Source organism: Eulemur rufifrons, chromosome 7, assembly GCF_041146395.1.
Source record: "Eulemur rufifrons isolate Redbay chromosome 7, OSU_ERuf_1, whole genome shotgun sequence".
NCBI lineage: Eukaryota > Metazoa > Chordata > Mammalia > Primates > Lemuridae > Eulemur > Eulemur rufifrons.
In genome coordinates, this window is record NC_090989.1 from 281,871,002 (window position 1) to 281,890,757 (window position 19,756).

A 19,756-nucleotide genomic window follows, 5' to 3' on the forward strand; every position below is an offset into this window, starting at 1 on the left:
ACCAGTTTTTATCCCCTTGATCAATTACTAACAGGTGTGTTGAAATCTCCCACTATGATTGTGGATTTGTCAAATCTTCCCTTGTAAGGCTGCCAATTTTTGCTTTGTCTATCCGGAGGCCTACAGGTGTGGAATTGCATCTTGTTCTTCTGTTTTTACGTAGCAGTTAATAGTGTTTTCTGTCATTACTGTCTACTTTGTCTGACAGCAATATAATTATTTTCTTTTTTTCTTCTTTTAGCAATAGGGTCTCTCTGTCACCCAGGCTGGAGTGCGGTGGCATGATCGTAGCATATTATAACCTTTAACTCCTGAGCTCAAGCAATCCTCTCGCCTCAGCCTCCTGAGTAGCTGGAAATATAAGTACCCGCCACCAAGCCCAGCTAATTTAAAAATATTTTTTGTAGAGATGAGGTCTCGATATGTAGCCCAGGCAGGTCTTGAATTCCTGGGCTCAAGTGATCCTCCCACCTTGGCCTCCCAAAGTACTGAGATGACTGGTTCCAGTTTTCTTTTAATTAGGATTTATTTGATGTCTTTGTTTCAACCTTTTGCTCTCAGCCTCTCTGAGCCCTTACTTGTGGAGAGTGAGTGTATCTTTGCATCCACAAGATGTGTATGGTTTTACCCAATATGAAAATCTATGACTTTTAATTGCCAAAGTTGGTCCCTTTACATTTATTGAGATCAGTATATTTAGATTTTCCAACTGTCCTATTTTATGTATTCTGTTCATTCTTCTTTCTGTATGCCTTTCTTTTTATTTCCTACGTTTTTTGGATTACGTTTTACTATTCTTTATGGGTTTTTTTCCCCTTCTACATTCTATTACTAGATGTTAGTGGTTACTTTGAAATTGTAACATGGGCCCTTGACTTAGCAAAGGCTCTCCAGTATCGTTACCCTTCACCTAAACTCTCATTACCTTCACCATCAGGCTTACCTGTGGTTTTTGCCTAGAATTTCAGTTCTTCCTTGTTTTTTTGCCCACCAAATAGTGATTATTATATTTGTTGTTTTATCTAGTCTGTGCTTATTCAGATTTACCTGTATATTTACCAGTTTTTTCCTGTCTTTTTTCCTTCCATTTGGGTTGAGTATATTTTTCTAGGAAGTGCATTCTTCGGGTCCTCAGTAAAGTTTTTGGCAATAGGTTATCTTTGTCTGAAAAAGTCTTTATTTCACCCTTCTGAGTGATAGCATAGCTGAGTATAGAATTCTAGGTTGGCAGTTACCATCTTCCAGTGCTGTGAAGGCGGCCATCCATTTTCTTGGGGCGCCTGTTGTTGCTGAGGGACTGATCATTTTTGGATAATCTGCTCCATTTTTTCTCTGACTTCTTTTAAGATCTTCTCTTTGTCTCTGGTGTCCTGGAGTTCTGTGTCGATGTGTTGTGTCTGTTTTGCTCTGCTTAATACTCACTGATAGAATCGAAGGAGGTATGTCTTCAATCACTTCTGGACTCTTTTCATCTAATTATCACTTCAAATACTACTTCTTCCTCATTCTTTTTATCTTTTCTTTGTAAGACTTCCACTAGGTTGACAGTTGTACCTTCTTCTTCTGTCTTCCAAGTGCTTTAAATGAGGAGGAATATATGAAAGAGAGGGTACCTCTGTGTTGCCCCCTGGGAAACTGCCTCAGAACTATTTTCTAGTTCGTTCTCTCCCCAGCTGCATCTAATCTGCTTTCTTACTGTCCTGAGTAGGCTTTTAATTTCAGTGATTATATATTTATTACTAGAATTGATTTTTTTTTCTGTTAATTCTTTTATTTGTATTTTTCCTTTGTTTTTAATTCTTCTTTTATTCTTTTAATCATTTTATACATAATTTTCTAGTGTTTAACAAATTATTCTGTTATCTCAAGTCCTGGGGGCTCACTGTGAACTCGTGGTCGATTACTTTCCACATGTGCTCTGGCAGCTGGGATGGCAAGTTCAGTTTCGACAGAGTTTTATCTGTGGGGACCCAGTATGGTTTGGGTTGAAGGTCTGTCCTTCCAATCTGGTTTTGTGTTTTCTTCTGCCAGCCTAGAACCATCTTTCATGTTAATTTGGGAGGCTTCTGGACCATTGTGGGAGGTAGAAATCTGAACTCCCCCTACCCCAAGGCTCATGAAAGAAAGCATGTGGTTTTGGATTCGGGGGCCGGGGGTGGGGGGTCACTATTTTTTCCCTGCCCTGGGCCAAGCCAGACTTCCTAGTTAATTCCTAGTACTAAAGAGCATACATTTGTCCACTGTGCTTTTTGCAGTTGTAGCCCTTTGAGGGTCTTTATTTTCAGCAGCGTCTCAGTTGCAACTCTCTGCCCTGTACAGAAAGGCCTTATCCCTTGTGCCGTGAGGGTGTTGAAGGCCATGCCCACAGGTTTTCTACTACTGACAGATGTGCTTCCCTCGCTCCCCTCCAGGGAAAAGTCAGAGTAGTATTCGAGAATTAAGATTGGACTTCACAGGTGTTTGGACAGTTCAGCTCGTATGTACGTGTGCTTTCAGAGTTTCTCTGATCAGAAAAGATGATGAACCCTGTGATGTTTAAGTGGGCAGGGTGTTGTGTGCATGTGATAGTTGGGCTGACTGGTTTGCTGTGAGCCTTTGACCCTGAGATCGGGCAGGGCTCTCTCCACGAGATGACAAGATCAGCCTTTGCCTTCCCCAGGATTGATGAAACCCATGGCACCCCAAGACCCTCTCAGTGGGACTGGCTGTCGCTCTGAGGATCAGAACTGTGTGCCCCCACTCCAAGAGAGAAAGGTGACCACCATGGATCCGGCCCCCGTGTGGAGCCCAGAGGGCTACATGGCCTTGCAGAACAAGGGCTACTCACTTCCCCACCCGAAGTCGAGTGACACCTTGGCTATGGACATGCGTGTCAGGTGAGATGACACTTGGGGCTACTGCCTTGCCGCTGGAGGGAGACCCCAGGTCCTGACCGAGAGGGCACTGCCCCGGAGGTGGGCTCCTCTGAAGGGGCGCTAGTGCCCTCTGGGGAGGAGAGTATGAGGGGGCTTGACTGCTTTGTGTGAGAGGCTCTTCGCGGACGGCGGGACTTGAGGAGGAGAAATCCTGGGGTCTTTGGGCCTTGGGTGCATGGCGAGTGGGTGGGGGCCTCACGGGGCAGGTGGGGTCGAGAGTGGGTCTTGGCTCGTTCCTGTTAAGTAAGCAAAGGTAGCGCTGCCACCCAGTGCCCCGACTCTTCACGGACGCCCAGGCTCCAGCTTGTTCTTTGAACCAGAGGATTGCCCAGCTGCCACCCCCAGGGTGGCACACTGCACCCACCCGTGGCCACTGCACTCTTCATTCTCTCGGACTCCCGGGGCCACCGACCAATCCATGGCCCAGCCGCTCTGAGACGTGTTTAAAGATAGCGCAAATGTTGGTGCTTGTGTTTTTTTCTTTCTTTTTTTAAAAAATTTTTTGCTTTTTAAAACTAAGCTCTGTGTTCAGCATGGAAACCAGGAACCAGGCTCCAATCACATTGACTGATTTTTCTGGTTCCTTTTCAGGAATGAAAGCTCTTACTCTGCCTCACCCGGAAGGTCCGGGGGCATAGGTGCCCAGCGCGATCTCTTTGAGGAGAGAGGGGAGGAGTACTTGAGTGCTTTTGACAAGAAGCCCCAAGCAGACTTTGACAGCTGTATTTCTTCTCAAAGAATAGGCCAGGAGCTTTTGTTTCTGCCCCAAGAAAATGTTCAGGAAGCAGGTGCTCCTGGGGGTCACACCCAGAACCTCAGGTGTTCCCCCTTGGAGCCTGACTTTGTCCCAGATGAGAAAAAGCCAGAGTATGGCAGTTGGGACATTAGCCACCAGCCAAAGGCCGCTGACACAGCCCACAGTGTGGAGCAGGAGGCGCCCCAGGAGGGGCCGTCCTTTAACATCTCCTCCTGGGAGAAGGATGGGAGCCCCAGCAAGCAGCCGTCCCCAGAGCCCGAGTGGACGCCCGAGTCCCGGAGCTCCGGCAGCCAGCAGCAGGAGCAGACGGGCAGGACGCGGAGGTCGGGGCCCATCAAGAAACCGGTCCTAAAAGCCCTCAAGGTAGAAGATAAGGAGAAGGAGCTGGAGAAGATGAAGCAGGAACTCGGGGAGGAGCGGCTGGCCAAGGAGAAGGAGCAGGTTCGCACCGCGGAGAAGGATGAGGATGAAGAGAATGACCCCACCCTGGCCAACTCCTCCCCCTCCGCCTTGGAGGACAAGGACCCTGCCCAGGCTGCTTTTGGCCGTGAGGCCGACAAGCTTGAGGAGGACGAGAAGCCTGACAAGGCCTGGGAAACTAGACCCTCACGAGAGTCCAGTGACGTTCCCCCAACAAAGAGAAATAACTGGATCTTTATTGACGAGGAGCAAGCCTTTGGGGTCAGAGGGCAGGCCCGGGGCCGGGGCCGCGGTTTCAGAGAGTTCACTTTTCGCGGCCGGCCTGCTGGTGGCAACGGAGGCAGCCTCTGTGGTGGGGGTGTCCTCGGGGCCCGCGGCATCTACAGCAGCAGCCAGCGGAGCGGCCGGGGCCGGGGCCTGCGCGAGTTCGCCCAGCCGGAAGACTGTCCCCGGGCCAAGCCCCGGCGAAGGATCGCCAGCGAGACGCACAGCGAGGGCTCCGAGTATGAAGAGCTTCCCAAGCGGCGCCGGCAGAGAGGCTCCGAGAACGGGAACGAGGGCTCGCTCCTGGAGAGGGAGGAGAGCGCCTTGAAGAAGGGTGACTACAGAGATTCCTGGCGGTCCAACAAGATCTACTCCGAGGACCATAACGGTCTGGACGCTAAGAGCCGAGGCCCTCGGGCCTTCGGGCGAGCTCTCCCTCCCCGGCTGAGCAACTGCGGCTATGGGCGGAGAACCTTCGTCTCCAGAGAGTCACCCCACCGGCAGAGCAAGAGTCCAGGCAGCTCCTGGCAGGAGTATGGCGCTTCCGACACGTGCGGGTCCCGGCGATCCGCAGACAGAGACTATGTCCCTGATTCCTACAGACACTCCGACTCATTTGGCAGCAGGGGCTTTGAGGACAGCCGCCTGGAGGACAAGAGGTCCTTCTTCCAAGATGACCACGTGGCAGATTCTGAAAATGCAGAAAACCGGCCCTTCAGGAGAAGGCGCCCTCCGCGCCAAGACAAGCCCCCGCGATTCAGGCGCCTCCGGCAAGAGCGTGAGTCGCTGGGCCTGTGGGGACCGGAGGAGGAGCCCCACCTGCTGGCGGGTCAGTGGCCGGGTAGGTCCAAACTCTGTCCTGGGGACAAGAGCAGCGCTGTGGGTCGCAGGTCCCCCGAACTCTCCTACCAGAACTCCTCCGATCACGCCAACGAAGAGTGGGAGACAGCCTCCGAGAGTAGTGACTTCAGCGAGCGGCGGGAGCGACGAGAAGGCCACGGGGCCGAGCCTGACTCCCAGGTGGATGGTGGCCTGTCCGGGGCCAGTTTGGGTGAGAAGAAGGAGCTGGCCAAGAGGAGCTTCTCCAGTCAGAGACCCCTGGTTGACAGACAGAGCCGAAAGCTGGAGCCGGGAGGGTTTGGGGAGAAGTCCGTTAGGCCAGGTGGTGGTGACACTTCCCCCCGTTATGAGAGCCAACAGAATGGGACGCCTTTGAAAGCCAAAAGGTAACACCAGAACACCATCCCAGGCCCTTTTTGTTGTCGTCCTGTTGTTTAGCAGCACTGAATTCATGCATGCATGCCCGCCCTGGGTCAGGTGCTCCGTGGGGGCGCCTGCCCCCAAGGCCATTGTGTGTGAGTGTCCCCATCACTCCTGCATTGCTTGTCTGCTTCTCTCATGGTGGTGTTGTGGCTTGAAAAAGCTAAAGCTAGACATCCCCCTAACCCCCACAGTTCTCTTGTGGCAGCTGTCCTGGCACCTGGCCTCCGTAAGTGTCCTTGGAACCTGTCAAGGGGCTCTGGGCGTTGTCTGTGCATGGACCTGGCTAGCCCTGGTCAGTCCCCAAAATACTACTCCAGAGCTGCTGCCAGGCGGTGGCCTAGGGGGCCCTGCTGGCCTTCTGGCTGTGCGGAGGCGACTCTTCCCAAGTGGCTGTCCTTCTCCGCAGTGAGGAGCTGTAGCACTGCTGTAGGGGTTGCCACCTTGGCCCTGTAGGAGCCCAGCGGGTGCAAAGGGAAGTGGGCTGCCTGAGGCCTGTGAGTGTCTCTCCTCTGGAACTAGAGGCTTCCAGGAGGACAGTCTGTGCTCGGTGGCAGCTCCCTGCCCACAGGCTGCCCTGTACTGGGGAAGGGGTTGCTTGTGTAAGGTTTACTGATTGCCCATAGTTCACGTCTCAGGTAGCGGGATGCAAGGTGTGGACGCCTTCCCTGGCCTCAGAGCATATTGGGAAGATTGCTTCGCCTCTCCCATCCTCCTTAGAATTCAAGACACAGAAACCTGGGGTGTTCCTGCCCCCAAAAAAGGAGCCATGGGAAAATGCTGATTCTTTTAGCTGTTGGTCTGGCCTAGCTTTCCAGGGCCCAGGTGCCAAGACTTGGCTTTGCTTCAGATCTCTGCCCTGGGAGCGCGGGCAGGCCCGGGCCCCTTGCTGGTCCAAGTCTCCTGGATGAGAACAGAAAGGTCAGCAGCTCTGTTCTGAGCATATTCCCGCCTTTCTCTCCCTGCTGCGGTCTGCTGAGTTCGGCCTGCAGCGGGGAAGAACAAGTGCCGAGCCCTGGGAAGGGGCCGGTGAAAGAGCCGCCTTCCTCAGGAGCAGGTAGAGCTCCGTGCCAGCAGGGTGGGATGGGGCATTCCACGTGGCGTTTGCACAGACACAGACGCTGCTGCCGCGGGGTCAGCGAAGGGAAATGGACCTAGGTCAGGGTGCTGTGTTTGTGTGCGGGCTGTGTGCACATGCGAGTTTTCCTTCTCTCGCCTTCACCAGCCTTCGGTGGTTTCTGAGTTAACAAGATCCTCTTTCCTCTATAGGTCCCCAGATGAGGCCTTGCCTGGAGGTCTTAGTGGCTGCAGCAGTGGGAGTGGCCACTCACCCTACACCCTGGAGCGGGCGGCCCATGCCAACACTGACCTCCCTGAAGCCTCCACTAAGAAAGCAGAGAAGGAGGCCAAGCTGGCTGCTCAGAGGGCAGGCGAACAGGGAGAGACCATGAAACAGTTTGACCTGAACTACGGAAGTGAGTCTGGCCCCCCTCCCAGCTTTAGAGGGAAGAAGAACTAGGCAGAACCAGGGCCATGGCGGGTGGGGACTGCTGCCTCCCTGAATCCGTTAGCTCCTACAACTGCCCTGGGCAGGGGCTGCACGAAGTTCTGGGGCTGCATTGTTGGACCAGACGAGATTCCTGCCCTCGTTGGTCACAGCCTGTTGAATCCCCATGACACCCTGCGGCTTTCCAGTTTCAAAGAGGGGAGGAGGCCCAAGGCCCAGAGAGATTCAGTAGCAGGTCCAAGGTCACACAGCTGGCTCGGAGCAGAGCTGGGATTTAAGTGTGCTCTTCTCCAAGACTGTTTTCTTAATTGTAGTGCTACTCAGGCCTCTTTGGTTTGAGATAACAATGAATTAGATCAGAAGGGACGTGAGAGAGGTTAGAGATCATGTCCAGATTTTCGTGGGCCCTGGTGAATACGCCACAGCTCCTTGGCAGTGTCAGCCAGGCGTTGCCTTGCTTCCTGAGCTGAGCCTGTGCTTAGATGTCAGGAGCCTATTGGGTTGGGTTATTCTTGCTTTCTGATGAATGGAAACACTGTCCCTTCTCATGAAATCTTGGATCAGATGGCATCATTGAAAATTGTGGGTCCAGCCCTGGAGAGGAGAGCGAGGTGGGCTCTATGGTGGGCGAAGGCTTCATCGAAGTCCTGACAAAGAAGCAGCGCCGCCTACTGGAGGAAGAGAGAAGGAAGAAGGAGCAAGCCGTGCAGGTGAGCGGGGGAGGGCAGGCCTGCAGGTTCCCTGAGAAGCCAGGCCTGGAGGGTAAGAGAGTCTGAGTGAAGCCCGTGGAAGCTGGGAGGCAGAAAGGAGTATTTATTAAGCATGCAGTATCTCGCAGTGCCTGTCCTCACCATAGCCCTGTGGGAGTAGGTGATGGTATCACTGTTCTGCAGAGGAAGAAATTGAGTCTCAAAGAGGGTGACTTGTCCTAGGGTGACAATAGCTGACATGTGGCCAAGGCAGATTCAGACCTTGCCCAGCCTCCCAAGTCTACCCCCCTCACACACACACACACACACACACACACACACACATATCACTGTGCTCTAGCCCGAGTGTAACAAGATTCGTTCCCTGGGAGTCGGGGGGGTCACTTGGGTCATGAATCCTGTGCTACAAGGGGACTCACCCATCTGGCAGCCCTTCCCTGGGGTTGGGTTTGCCTGGTGTTGCAGTGCACTCTGTGGTTGAGGTCCTGGGAGCCATGAGTTCCAAGGATCTCTGGAGCAATTTTGGGTGGTGTGATTTTGGCACCTGAGATACTTTTCCTGGGGAGAGTTTGTCAGTCTTCATGCCTCGGGCTATACTGTATCTCTCCTTTCCTCCCGCAGGTGCCTGTCAAAGGTCGAGGCCTTTCCTCCCGTATTCCTCCTCGATTTGCAAAAAAGCAAAACAACTTGTGCTTGGAACAAGGTGATGTGACCGTGCCTGGCAACAGCCTTGGCACTGAGATCTGGGAGAGCAGCAGCCAAGGTGAGGGGCAGCACATCTGGGCTCAACCCCGTGGCCCGAGGTCGCCTCACAGACCAGGATCTCCTCTTAGGGGTGTCCTGCTGCCGAGCAATGCCTGTCGGTGCAGCACCGGCTGTTTCCTGGGCTCCTCCGCCGATCCAGAGTGTCGAACGCCCTCTTAGCACTGTTTGCTCATTATGTCATGATCTGGGAGAGGACAGCCCCGTGACCCAGGGTCACTCAGGGAATGGGTTCCACTTTCTTTGCCCACATCAGTCATCCTTGTTTATCTTATGGAAAAGCAACGGATGGCTGATGGGGAGACCACCAAGACCTCAGAAGCTCTCTTACCTGTGGTGTGCCCTTCCCTGGTCCTGGAGGAAAGTTCTATGAGCTCCTCCCCGAACATTCTGGGGAAGGCAAACCTGAGTAAGATATACCTTACCTTTTGGAAAAATTTGTTTTTCCCTGAAAAATATTTTTCTCAATTTTATATCCAGTGCTATTTTTCTGGAAACTTTTTCTTTTGAAATATAAAACCATCTTGGATGCCTGCTTTGGGCAGGGCCCTGCAGTATGAACCCTGAGGGTGCATAGACAGATAAAACAAGGGCATTGGCAGTTCTCAGGGGAACTTGGGGAGACATCTGTTTGCAGCTGATTTGTATGCAAAGCAGCTGAGGCTTCCAGAGTGCAGTGTGGCCTGACTCCGGGGCCACACGGCCTGCACCCCCAGGACTCTGGGTTCTGGGCCTTCATTCAGTGTTCCCACACAGCCTTGGTGAAAACTTTGGCTCCAACACATTGCAAAGTAACATCAGATGATATTCAACTCTGATTAAAAGGAAATGATCTTTTCATAAAGCATTGATAACAATGTGTTTGGTAGAGTGTGTGAATGATGAGTATCATGGTATAAATGTCCAAAAATGCCCACCCGCCAGCTTGGTTGAGCAGTGCATGCTAGACTGAAGAGTCGTCCCCTTTCGTCAGATCTGTTCCTCCAGGACTTTGCAGTGTCTCATTGGTTGCTCAGACCAGGGATCTGTGGATGGTTTCAGAGGGCCCCTGGGTCTTAAAACAGCACGTAAAGCTTTGTGTGCATATACATTTTTCTGGCCTAAGGGTCCGGGGCTGTTGTTAGATTCTCAGTGGGGTCTGCGAGCTAATAAAATTTGAGTAATACCCACTTGGATCTTTTAAAGACTTTAGAGAAGCTGCCAACTTTTAAAAATAAATAAGTGAAAGAAAGCAGTAACAGAAGGCGTTATAGGGAATTCAAATCGGCGTGAATAAGAAATCACTATTGTGTTTACTGTTGCAAATAACCCGTAAAATATGGAAAAGCTCCTTCAATAAAATCCATCTGAGGTTGTTGGCAAGTTAGCCATCAGATCAGATCTGCTCACGAATGTGTCATTTGCAGGGGTGGGGGAGGCAATCAGGGGAATTGGATTTATAAGCTGTACCTGTGTTTGTTTTTTAAGACTCATAAACTCGTGTTTTTCCAGACTGGTTGTTCCTCTTTGATGACCTGACTCTGTCTTCCTCCCTCTGGCAGCTCTCCCCGTGCAGGCCCCAGCCAGCGACTCTTGGAGGAAAGCTGTCACTGCCTTCAGCAGCACTGAGCCTGGCTCCACCGAGGTGAGTGTGGCCGAGGCTGCATGCCGAGCGTGTGCTCGCCGTCCACGTGGCTGGCTTGCTGTGGCCCCTTCATCCCAGCCTGCCTGAGGCTGTTCCCACAGGCCCTGGCTCATCACTGGTTTTCAGTCTTGATTCCGGGTCTGTGTGGGGCTTATGGGAGGAAGAGAAAGGGTGACAAAGGGAAGCCCCTGGGTAGGGAAAGGGATTGAACAGTGGCCTCCTGAACCGGTCTCGGTGGTCACTCGGGTTTGGGTCACGAGTGGACTGAGTTGGGCAGTTGTGGTCTAGGGCCCACAGAGGGTCTGGTGGCCGAGAGCGTGAGCAGGCTGGTCCACGTAGTTTGCAGGCACCGTCAGCGGGTCAGGACCAAGATTAGGACAACTCGTCGTGGGGGCAGGTGGTTTGGGGACTTGTGTCTCAGGGCTGCACACAGTCTTACACTTTGTGGGTAATCAAGTTCTGGAGTTTGGAGGTCAGGGCTCTAACCCGCCTTGTGCTCTGCACAGCAGGGTTTTAAGAGCAGCCAGGGAGATAGTGGCGTTGACTTGAGTGCCGAGTCTCGGGAGTCGTCTGCAACCTCCTCGCAGCGCAGCTCCCCGTATGGTACCCTGAAGCCAGAGGAGATGAGCGGGCCCGGCCTGGCGGAACCCAAGGCCGACAGCCACAAGGAGCAGGCTCAGAAGCAACCTGAGCAAAAGGTAACCTGGAAGTTCCCTCACGGTGGCCCCGGGCGGAAGGAGCTATAGTCTGTCTGCTTCCCCTATTCCCGGGGCACTCGGACGCTGGAGACTACGGTTGTTCCAGTCTGTGTGTCTCAGCCTCTGCTTTTTTCATCAAGGATTCAGAACAAGGCTCGGGACAGAGCAAGGAGCACAGACCAGGACCCATCGGCAACGAACGCTCTCTGAAAAACAGAAAGGGCTCGGAGGGGGCCGAGCGGCTGCAAGGGGCCGTCGTCCCGCCTGTTAACGGGGTGGAGATTCACGTGGATTCTGTGCTGCCTGTGCCACCCATTGAATTTGGAGTCAATCCAAAAGTGAGGCTTTGATCTGTTTCCTTTTCCTTTTTCTTTTTTCTTTTTGGTACATGGACAGGGTGGGGCTTAGGCAGGGTTGTATCCTAGAAAGAGCAGGAAGCTGGGAGCTGAGCCCATTCCAGGGGCGAGAGCGTTTGGTGTGGTCATGAGAGGGGCAGGTGCTATCGGTTGGCCTTGTAGGTTGTTGCCTTGGTGGCATTAGCCAGGCTCAGCCGAGCAGGCTGGTGACCTTCCCTATCTCCGCCGGCCACCCGGCGGGCAGGGAAAGAGGAGCAAGGGTGGCTCCCTCTCTCATGTGGCACCAGGAAACATCTGCCTTCTTGCTCATGTGTGGCTCTGGTGAATGCTGCTTAGTGGACTTTTTGAGTTGTGGTTACTGTGTGCCTCTGGGCAGGAGTGAGCCAGGATTTCATGGGCCGTTTGCCCTTTTTTCCCAGGACTCTGATTTTAGCTTGCCGCCCGGCTCTGCCTCTGGTCCTGCAGGAAATCCAGTTGTCAAACTTCAGGACGCCTTGGCCAGCAATGTAAGTCCGCACCTCCACCTCCAGCTCTCTCTGTTCCCCCGCTGCTGGCAGCCCCTGGGCCAGAGGAGAGACAGGATGGCCTGGCTTTGACTCGTGACTCAGTCTCTAGCCAGCTTCATGTCCTCGGGCAGGTTGCTTAATGTTCCATGCCCAGGTTTGTGACCTTCAGTGGGGCTAACGTAACTCCTAAGGTCTGGTTTACTTGGCTTTCTTTGGTTCCACAGTCTCCTTTGTGCCAGGTACACGCCGAGAATGGTGCACACTGTCTTTTCCATGCCCCCTGGAGGGGCCTTGAGAGGGTCTCCTTGAGAGGCCCCATCCTCACTGCCCGAGGGTCCCTGCAGCCTGTGGCCTGACTCTGTTGTAATCCAGCAGACCTGTGTCCCTCTGCTGCAGACACAAGCAGGGAGACGCGTCAGCCGTGAGCTGCTCAGGGCCACAGCCAGGGCTGTCACGGCAGCATTTTTGTTTGCTGCTCTGTCCTCTCTGCCTGGTGGCGGAGGTGCTGGGTGGATGGGCTGAATGAAGGGGGCTCAGTGGGCAGCACTGCCCAGCAGATTTCTAGGAACATCAGTGCTGCAGAATGTTGACAGTTGCTGAATAAAAAAAAAAGTTCTGTGGTCATCCATGTTTGGAAAAGCTGGGATAAACAAATTTCTTTGCCCTGAGATCTGAGTGGCTGTGATATGCCAGAGGACACCAGGGATCTGCAGGCAGAGGGTCTAGCCATTGCATTTCCAACCTCTGTTACCACAGGCCTCTTTGTCACAGTTGGCCAAGGGCACAGCCTTCCCTGGCTGCACCAGGGTATCCCCAGGCCGCATGGCAGGTGCCTGCTGAGCCAGGTGCTTGCGTGCCGGCAGCCAGTCAATTTTTGTGTTGCGGGACGTGGCTGCCCCTGTCTGGAGGACTTGGTGGAGTGGGGGTGTGGAGGTGGCTGTGCGTGGATGAAGGCAGCCATCTAGACGAGAGAGATTATGGTTTCGCCTGCTGTCAGCTCCATCGTGGTGGTCTCAAGTGCCTGTGGCCCGAACTGAAGATGTGTTTGGAGAAGTCATAGGTGAATTTGAACGAGTGTCTCATTTTCTCTGCCACTGTATGTGTTCCATGGTTTCCTTTTTACGCCTCTCCAGGCAGGGCTGACCCAGAGTATTCCCATCCTGCGGCGGGATCATCACATCCAGAGGGCCATTGGCCTCTCCCCAATGTCCTTCCCCACCGCTGACCTCACTCTGAAGGTAACACCAGCGCTGAGCTGGGCAGGGGCCCACACCGGTGCCTTAGCCCGTGAAGAGGCAGGAGGGAGGAGCCCACCCACGGCCCTGAAGCTTAGAGTTGTGCTGTGCACAGCCATCCCTGGTGTAGTAATCTTCGTCTCTCCCCCTCCCTTCCTTTGCTTCTGAAGATGGAGTCTGCGCGCAAGGCCTGGGAAAACTCCCCCAGTTTGCCGGAGCAGAGCTCTCCAGGAGGTGCCGGCTCAGGCATCCAGCCTCCATCCTCCGTGGGCGCCTCCAGTGGGGTCAACTACAGCTCCTTCGGTGGGGTGTCCATGCCACCCATGCCTGTGGCCTCTGTCGCACCTTCAGCTTCCATGCCAGGTATCTCATCCCCCGAGCCGGGCCTTGGGAGCCTTCTCCACTTACTCAAGAGAAATTTTGGATCAACAGCCCTAAACGCCTTGCCTAGGCTTAAGGGAGTGTGCAGAAGTCAGAGTTTGATTTTAGGCCAGGTGGTCATAGCTTCCCGTGGGCTGCAGATCACGTGCACACATGGGACCATGCAAGGCTCTCCCACCTCCTAGAGAGAGGAACGAGCAGCCTTGGCTTTGGGTCAGACCCAGGTCACCTGCCAGTGCTGTGCCACCTCTGCCAGCGAGCAGCTGGCCCCCTGTGAGCCACAGCTTCCTCCTCTGTGAAGTCAGACCGGTGATGGTAGCGCTCCATGGGGTGGCTGCGCCACGAAGCCAGCTCTTCCCTAGCAACTGAGCCCTCTGTCAGTGGTAGCTGTTTTTCTCCTTATTGTCGCCATCCTTGTCACTGTGTGCCCCAAGGGAGAGCATGGGGATTATGAGGGCCCGGCTGCCGAAGTCTCAGTGATGTATTTCCAATAGATCCTTCTGACCCTCCACTGTGGACTCAATAGCAGGGAGATGAAGAGGACAGTGACTGAGAGACCAAGGCAGCCCTCAGTTAGACTAAAATGCCCCTCCTGAGTGTTGGTGGGTGGGTAGGTGGGAGGGTGGGCCTGATGCCGCAGCCTCCCTGGTTCCGTGAGGTGTGTCCCACGTGTGCTGTGAGCGGGCGTGTGCGGCAGATGCAGGGCAACCGAGCAGCCCTGCGCACACACCCTCACCCCACAGAGCCCCCTGAGAAGCGCAGATGCGCAGGACGGCTCCCAGGAGGGACATGCAGAAACAGTGAGGCTTGATCCTTTTCTACCCCCACCGCCCATTGTGTTTCCAGGCAGCCACCTCCCACCTCTGTACCTGGACGGACATGTGTTTGCAAGTCAGCCCCGGCTGGTTCCCCAGACGATACCTCAGCAGCAGAGTTACCAACAGGTGACAGCAGCGAGCAGGTGGCCTGGGAGCGGGCGGGGAGATGCAGCACGGGCGTAACCACCTTCTTCATTTGTTTGTTCCCTGTCTGTCTGGTTCTCTGTGTCCCTCATGCGGTGCCTAGCACCTGGCACGTCCTGGCAGCCAGAACATACTTATCGAATGAATGAACGAGAGACAAGGAAGAGGAATGGAGTTAAATGCTCCAGACTCTGCTTAATGATCCTTTCTCAAAGTTCTCCCTCCTGTACCCTAGCTGGGGAATTAGCTAAAATGGAATTTTCTTTGGTGATCAGGTGTCCTTCTGATGAGGAGAAGAAAGACCTAGACTCCCAGGCATGGATGCGTTAGAAAGAGGTAGTTTAGAAACGAGCAGCTATTTGTTTCTGTACAGGACGGCGCACTTCTGAGTCTCCCTCCTAACGCTGGTGCTGGGCCTCTCAAGGGTCCAGCCACCCGCACAGACCCATGAACCTGCACGCACCACAACAGTGGATCTCCCCGCAGAATCTGTTCCAAGTGCAGGTTTCAGGACAGAGGACAGAGGACGTGGCCTGTCCTGATGTCTTTTTCAAAATGTATTCTTAACCGTTATTGTTCGTGTTGCAAGGTTTTGACTCTCATATAACTGGATCGAACTGCATGTAACCTTCTTTATGTACATGTTAAAATTTGTTGTCTCAAAATTCAGCTCTATTGATATGTGTAGCTAGGATTCCTTCTCGCCGCTGTGCAGAACCCCAGTAGAGGAACATGCTGTGGCTTGGGGGTGCTACCCACTTTTCAGTACAGGCTCTACCCCAAGAGCAAGGGAAGCCCAGGAAGGACATGCTGGAATCGCATTTGGGGCACTGTCTCACCTGCCATGTGGAGAGGGGCCGGGGAGGTGTGAGGTGGGGAACCGCCTAGGAGGGCCTTGCAGTGACCCGCCCGGCCTCCCGTTCCCAGGCTGCCGCTGCCCAGCAGATTCCGATCTCCCTTCACACATCTCTCCAGGCTCAAGCTCAGCTCGGACTGAGAGGGGGGCTCCCCGTCTCCCAGTCTCAGGAGATCTTCAGCTCCTTACAGCCCTTCAGGTGAGCTCGTGTCCAGGCTGCGGAGCTGGCGGCTCCCTCAGCTTTGCGCCCGCCCCTCCTCCCCCCCGCCCGTGCTGCCCTCCACCACTCCAAGCCTGTTACTAAAGCTGCTCTGGGAGAGGCCATGGTGGGCCTGGCTTTTCTTTTCCACGTCATCCTGCCTCTTTCCCTGGCTCCAATGCCCCTTCTTCCCACCGTCACCGGCCCGAGTCGCTCTTCTACATCTGACGTCCTGTGCTTTGGGCATCACAGAGGTCTTGCGGAACCTTGTATGGCGTGGATGTGTCCGCTTGTGTAATCCAGTGGTGCTGGAGGTGTATGTGGACCAGCAGCATCAGCACCTCCTAGGAACTTGCTATAAATGCACGTTCCCAGCCCCATCCTGGACCCTCTGGGTCAAGCCCTGGGGTGGGGCCGGGGTCTATGTTTAGCAGGCCCTCGGGGATCTGGGTGCTTGCTGTGTTTGAGATCGCTGTGTACGCCTCCTAACCCTGTACGTGTGTCACTTTTGTAGGTCTCAGGTGTACATGCACCCCAGCCTGTCACCACCCAGCACCATGATCCTCTCCGGGGGCACAGCCTTGAAGCCTCCGTACTCGGCGTTCCCAGGCATGCAGCCCCTAGAGATGGTGAAGCCCCAGTCTGGCTCACCCTACCAGACCCTGAGTGGAAACCAAGCCCTGGTCTACGAGGGCCAGCTCGGCCAGGCTGCTGGCCTGGGCGCCTCCCAGATGTTGGACTCCCAGCTCCCACAGGTCAGGAACTCAGTCGCCCCACCCTGAACATTAAGCCTCTTCCCATCCCAACTTCGTCCTTCCCTTTTACCCACTCTTGCTATGTGATGGCTCATGCTGGTGTGGGGCCACCGTGCCTGGTCCTCAGGCTGCTAGAACTTGGCTTCTTCTGAGTAGCCCCTTTACCTCCTTGTTCCCGGGACCCAGCTTGCCCTGAGCACTGCCACTCTTGCAGTCCCCCAAACGGAGGCTGCCTCCTCCCTCCCGGCCCTCATGCTGTGGGCGTGGAAACAAGGTGGGCTTCCTCTTTGCATACTCATGCTTCTAGAACCCTTTCCCTCCGTCCTCCCTGAAATCCCAGCTCTGAAGCCCACACCATAGACTGAGCCCTCCGTGCCGACACGAGCTCCACGATGCCACATCCAACATCTGCTCTGAGCCTTCCTCTCCCTTGACCTGTGGGCAGTATTTGGCATCTGTGGGGTCGCTCCCTTGTTTGGCTGTGGCTGGCTCTCCTGTTCTGGTCCTGGGGGTCTTGATGTCTGCGTGGATGAACCCCCAGGTCTCCCTGCCATGCACCCTGTCCTTCTAGCTTGTGACCTCATTGCCATCTGTGCCCTTGTCCACTTGAGCCGCCCACTCTGTCCACACTTCCATCTAGGCTTGGTCATTACTTCCTGCATAATCTGAAGTGTAAGGGTCCTGCTCAGTTGTCACCTCTGACTTTTCTAAACCACTCTAGTGACCCAAGTCCAAAATTCTTTAACCCCTGGGACCTACCACCCACCTTCATGTCATCCCTGTCCCGTAGGCCTCACTTCCTTCCTACCCGTCAGATCCATCAGGCCTGCTCAGCATTTGCATTTTCTCCTGAGCTGCGTCTCCCCAAGTGGACCCCCACCCCCGGCAGCTGTTTCAGACTTGCACCCTCCTCCTCACTGCCTCCTACCCCACCATGACCTCGAGTCCTGTGTCACCCAGGGAATAGAAGCAGTGACAGTCTACAATCCCCCCCCCCATCTCCCTGCCTATGCCCCTGGGGTGGCCCCGCCCTGGCAGGTCTCCCTGTGTTTCCTGTATCTCGTGGCCTTTCCTGTCAGCTTGCAAATGTGCTACGGCCCTGCCCTCCTGATGGGGGTCCTCCTTTGGTGACATCCCCTGGCAGCAACATGTGACCCCACGATCCTGCCTTCCCCCCAAATCATGTTCTTCACTCAGTTTTGCGTCAGGCCCCCAAGTCTCCTTTGCTGTCCCCTCTCCTCCCTGGTCTGTAAGGTGGTGTGCCCCGGGCCTGTCCTTGGGTCTCTTATGAGACCTGTGGCTCTAAATCCCATCGTGCTCTGATCACTTCCACGTGCTATCTCCAACCCCATCTGTCTCCTGGAACTGATCTCAAATCCCACGGACTGCACAGCGTCTCTGCTTTGATGTCTCATGGGGAGTCAGACTGGCCACATTCAAGACAGTTTTCCCCCGGTCCTTCTGGTTGTCAGCCACACCTGCCGTGGTTCCCTGCTTCCCCTCTCTGCCCCTCTGATCCTCCAGCAGGTCCTCCCAGCTCTGGCTTTAAAAGGATTCCGAATCCAGCTGTTTCTCCTCCTCTGCGCCCCACCATGCTGTCAGGCTCCTACAGGGGCTCCTGCCTCATCCCCCTGCTTCTGCCCTGGGGCCTCGCAGTCTGTCTGTTCTCAACAATTCGGATCATGCCACACCCTGAGTCTGTGCTCTAAAAATGGCACATGTCCTTGTCATCTTCCTCCTGCACCGAGCCCGGCGTCTGAGGCTCAGCCACCACAAGTCTCAGTGATTTACTTCCAATAGATCCTTCTGACCCTCCACTGTGGACTCAATAGCAGGGAGATGAAGAGGACAGTGACTGAGAGACCAAAAGTGGTGCCTCCACCGGGCGCGGTGGCTCACGCCTGTAATCCCAGCACCTGGGAGGCTGAGGTGGGAGGGTTGCTTGAGCCTGGGAGTTGGAGACTGTAGTGAGCTATGATCTCGCCACTGCACTGCAGCCTGGGTGACAGAGCAAGAAGAGCTTGTCTCAAAAAAAACAAAGTAGTGCCTTCCCATTCCCCTGTCCTGAGAGTCCCCCGGGCGACCTCCCCACCTTGCCCTTGTTCTGGTTGTTCAGGCTTTGCGGCCACCCTCGTCCTGTCACATTACGCTTCCAGGGGCCCGCAGATCCCAGAGTCCAGCTAGGCCTTGTTTTCTACCACTATGGATGCAGAACAGTAAAAGAGTCTTGAATTTTCGTGCTGCACAAAGGAATACAAAGATAGACATGCTGAGCGGCTTCATCTGTTGGGACTTGGCTTGGCCATTACTTCCAAAAAGCTTCCTGACTCCCCTAACTTGTTCTCTCCTCACCTACCCTGCCCAGCACGCACACATGCACACACAGACACATGCACACGCACATACATGGGGTTTGTTGCTGCCCTGGGCAGCCTGCGGCTGTCTCCGCATGTCCCATGCTGCCCTGTATTGCCCACGCCCGGGTCTGACTGCCCTGCGGCTTCCCCAGCACCGTCTGTGCGTCGGTAAACACTGGGACGGAAGGGGCTGTGGTACAGCTTGTGCAGAAGGGGCTGAGGTACAGCCTTTTTCAGAGACGTCGAGGAAACACATCTTACACCGTTACCTCCTACGACTGCAGCCAGCTTAGTCTGCCTGTTTTCTCACCCCCGTGACACTCCAGCCAGATCTGCCCTCTGCCACCCACAGCGCACAACCTGGGCAGTCTCCGCTGTAGCTGGAGCACAAGTTTGGAATCCTGACTATCGTGCGCAGACCGTGCTTTAATTCTTTTGAATTAGGAATCTGAGGTGTATGTGTGGTCACTCCTGGGTGCGTGTTTTAGGCTTTCTCCGCAGCGTCCATTCCTCCTCCTGACTGTCCCTGTCGCCCAGCAGCTGACCATGCCACTGCCTCGGTACGGCTCCGGGCAACAGCCGCTGATCCTGCCCCAGTCCATTCAGCTGCCGCCGGGGCAGAGCCTCTCTGTTGGGGCCCCCCGAAGGATTCCTCCACCTGGGTCCCAGCCACCAGTCCTGAACACCAGCAGAGAGGTAAAGGTGCCCCAACCACTGGTGACCCTGGGGCGGGAGCTTTGTCTCACCGGCCTGTTCCAGCAAGCTAGGACCCTTGTGTGATGGAAAGTGACAGTGGCTTGGGATGCAGGCTCCTGGCCTCACCAGACCGCTGCTTTCCCACACTACGACGTCCTTGCCGTCCCAAGGCTCAGGAGCTCCCTGGTTGATGTGTAAGGTAGTAGCGCACACAAGCTCGGGCACGTGCCAGACTGCCAGGGGGAGAGGAGGGTGTGCACGAGTGATGCCTCGGGGTTGGCCAAGGCCACGTGCAAGGCCACCACAGGTGTATGTCCTAGATGCGCGTGGTCAGCTCTCCCACCTCACTTTAAAAAGAAAAAAATACTGTGATGGTTCCTCCTTGCAAGGAAAAGCCCTCTTTTGAGTCCGTATTGGAAGGGAGGGGGTTGCAGACTCCTCTAGAAGGTGCCTCCCTGGAAGTTGTCACGGGCCCTGGCGCACTCTGCCCAGGGTGGGGCAGTGAAGGCTGGGCTGTCTGCAGGGGCGTCACCTGA

At 54.8% G+C, this 19,756-nt stretch overlaps 1 protein-coding gene and 2 non-coding genes across 10 annotated transcripts in view; all 3 read left to right on the plus strand.

Annotated features, from left to right (window-relative positions):
- Positions 1-19,756, plus strand: part of PRRC2B (proline rich coiled-coil 2B) — an 81,029-nt gene that overhangs the window by 55,339 nt on the left and 5,934 nt on the right. For 4 of the 8 annotated variants that reach the window (XM_069476962.1, XM_069476966.1, XM_069476964.1 and 1 more), the window contains exons 15-29: positions 2,660-2,876; positions 3,507-5,582; positions 6,886-7,091; positions 7,688-7,833; positions 8,455-8,596; positions 10,137-10,219; positions 10,726-10,917; positions 11,058-11,255; positions 11,693-11,779; positions 12,913-13,017; positions 13,185-13,377; positions 14,242-14,339; positions 15,285-15,412; positions 15,927-16,167; positions 19,065-19,220. In XM_069476962.1, the coding sequence (XP_069333063.1) occupies positions 2,660-2,876; positions 3,507-5,582; positions 6,886-7,091; positions 7,688-7,833; positions 8,455-8,596; positions 10,137-10,219; positions 10,726-10,917; positions 11,058-11,255; positions 11,693-11,779; positions 12,913-13,017; positions 13,185-13,377; positions 14,242-14,339; positions 15,285-15,412; positions 15,927-16,167; positions 19,065-19,220 (4,268 nt within the window). The remainder of the gene's footprint in view (positions 1-2,659; positions 2,877-3,506; positions 5,583-6,885; positions 7,092-7,687; positions 7,834-8,454; positions 8,597-10,136; positions 10,220-10,725; positions 10,918-11,057; positions 11,256-11,692; positions 11,780-12,912; positions 13,018-13,184; positions 13,378-14,241; positions 14,340-15,284; positions 15,413-15,926; positions 16,168-19,064; positions 19,221-19,756) is intronic. The other 4 variants (XM_069476963.1, XM_069476967.1, XM_069476969.1 and 1 more) reach the window with 2 other exon arrangements.
- LOC138388964 (small nucleolar RNA SNORD62) lies at positions 13,867-13,952 on the plus strand. Its single transcript, XR_011234412.1, has one exon. It is a non-coding gene; the product is annotated as a small nucleolar RNA SNORD62 (small nucleolar RNA).
- On the plus strand, positions 17,945-18,030 carry LOC138388965 (small nucleolar RNA SNORD62). Its single transcript, XR_011234413.1, has one exon. It is a non-coding gene; the product is annotated as a small nucleolar RNA SNORD62 (small nucleolar RNA).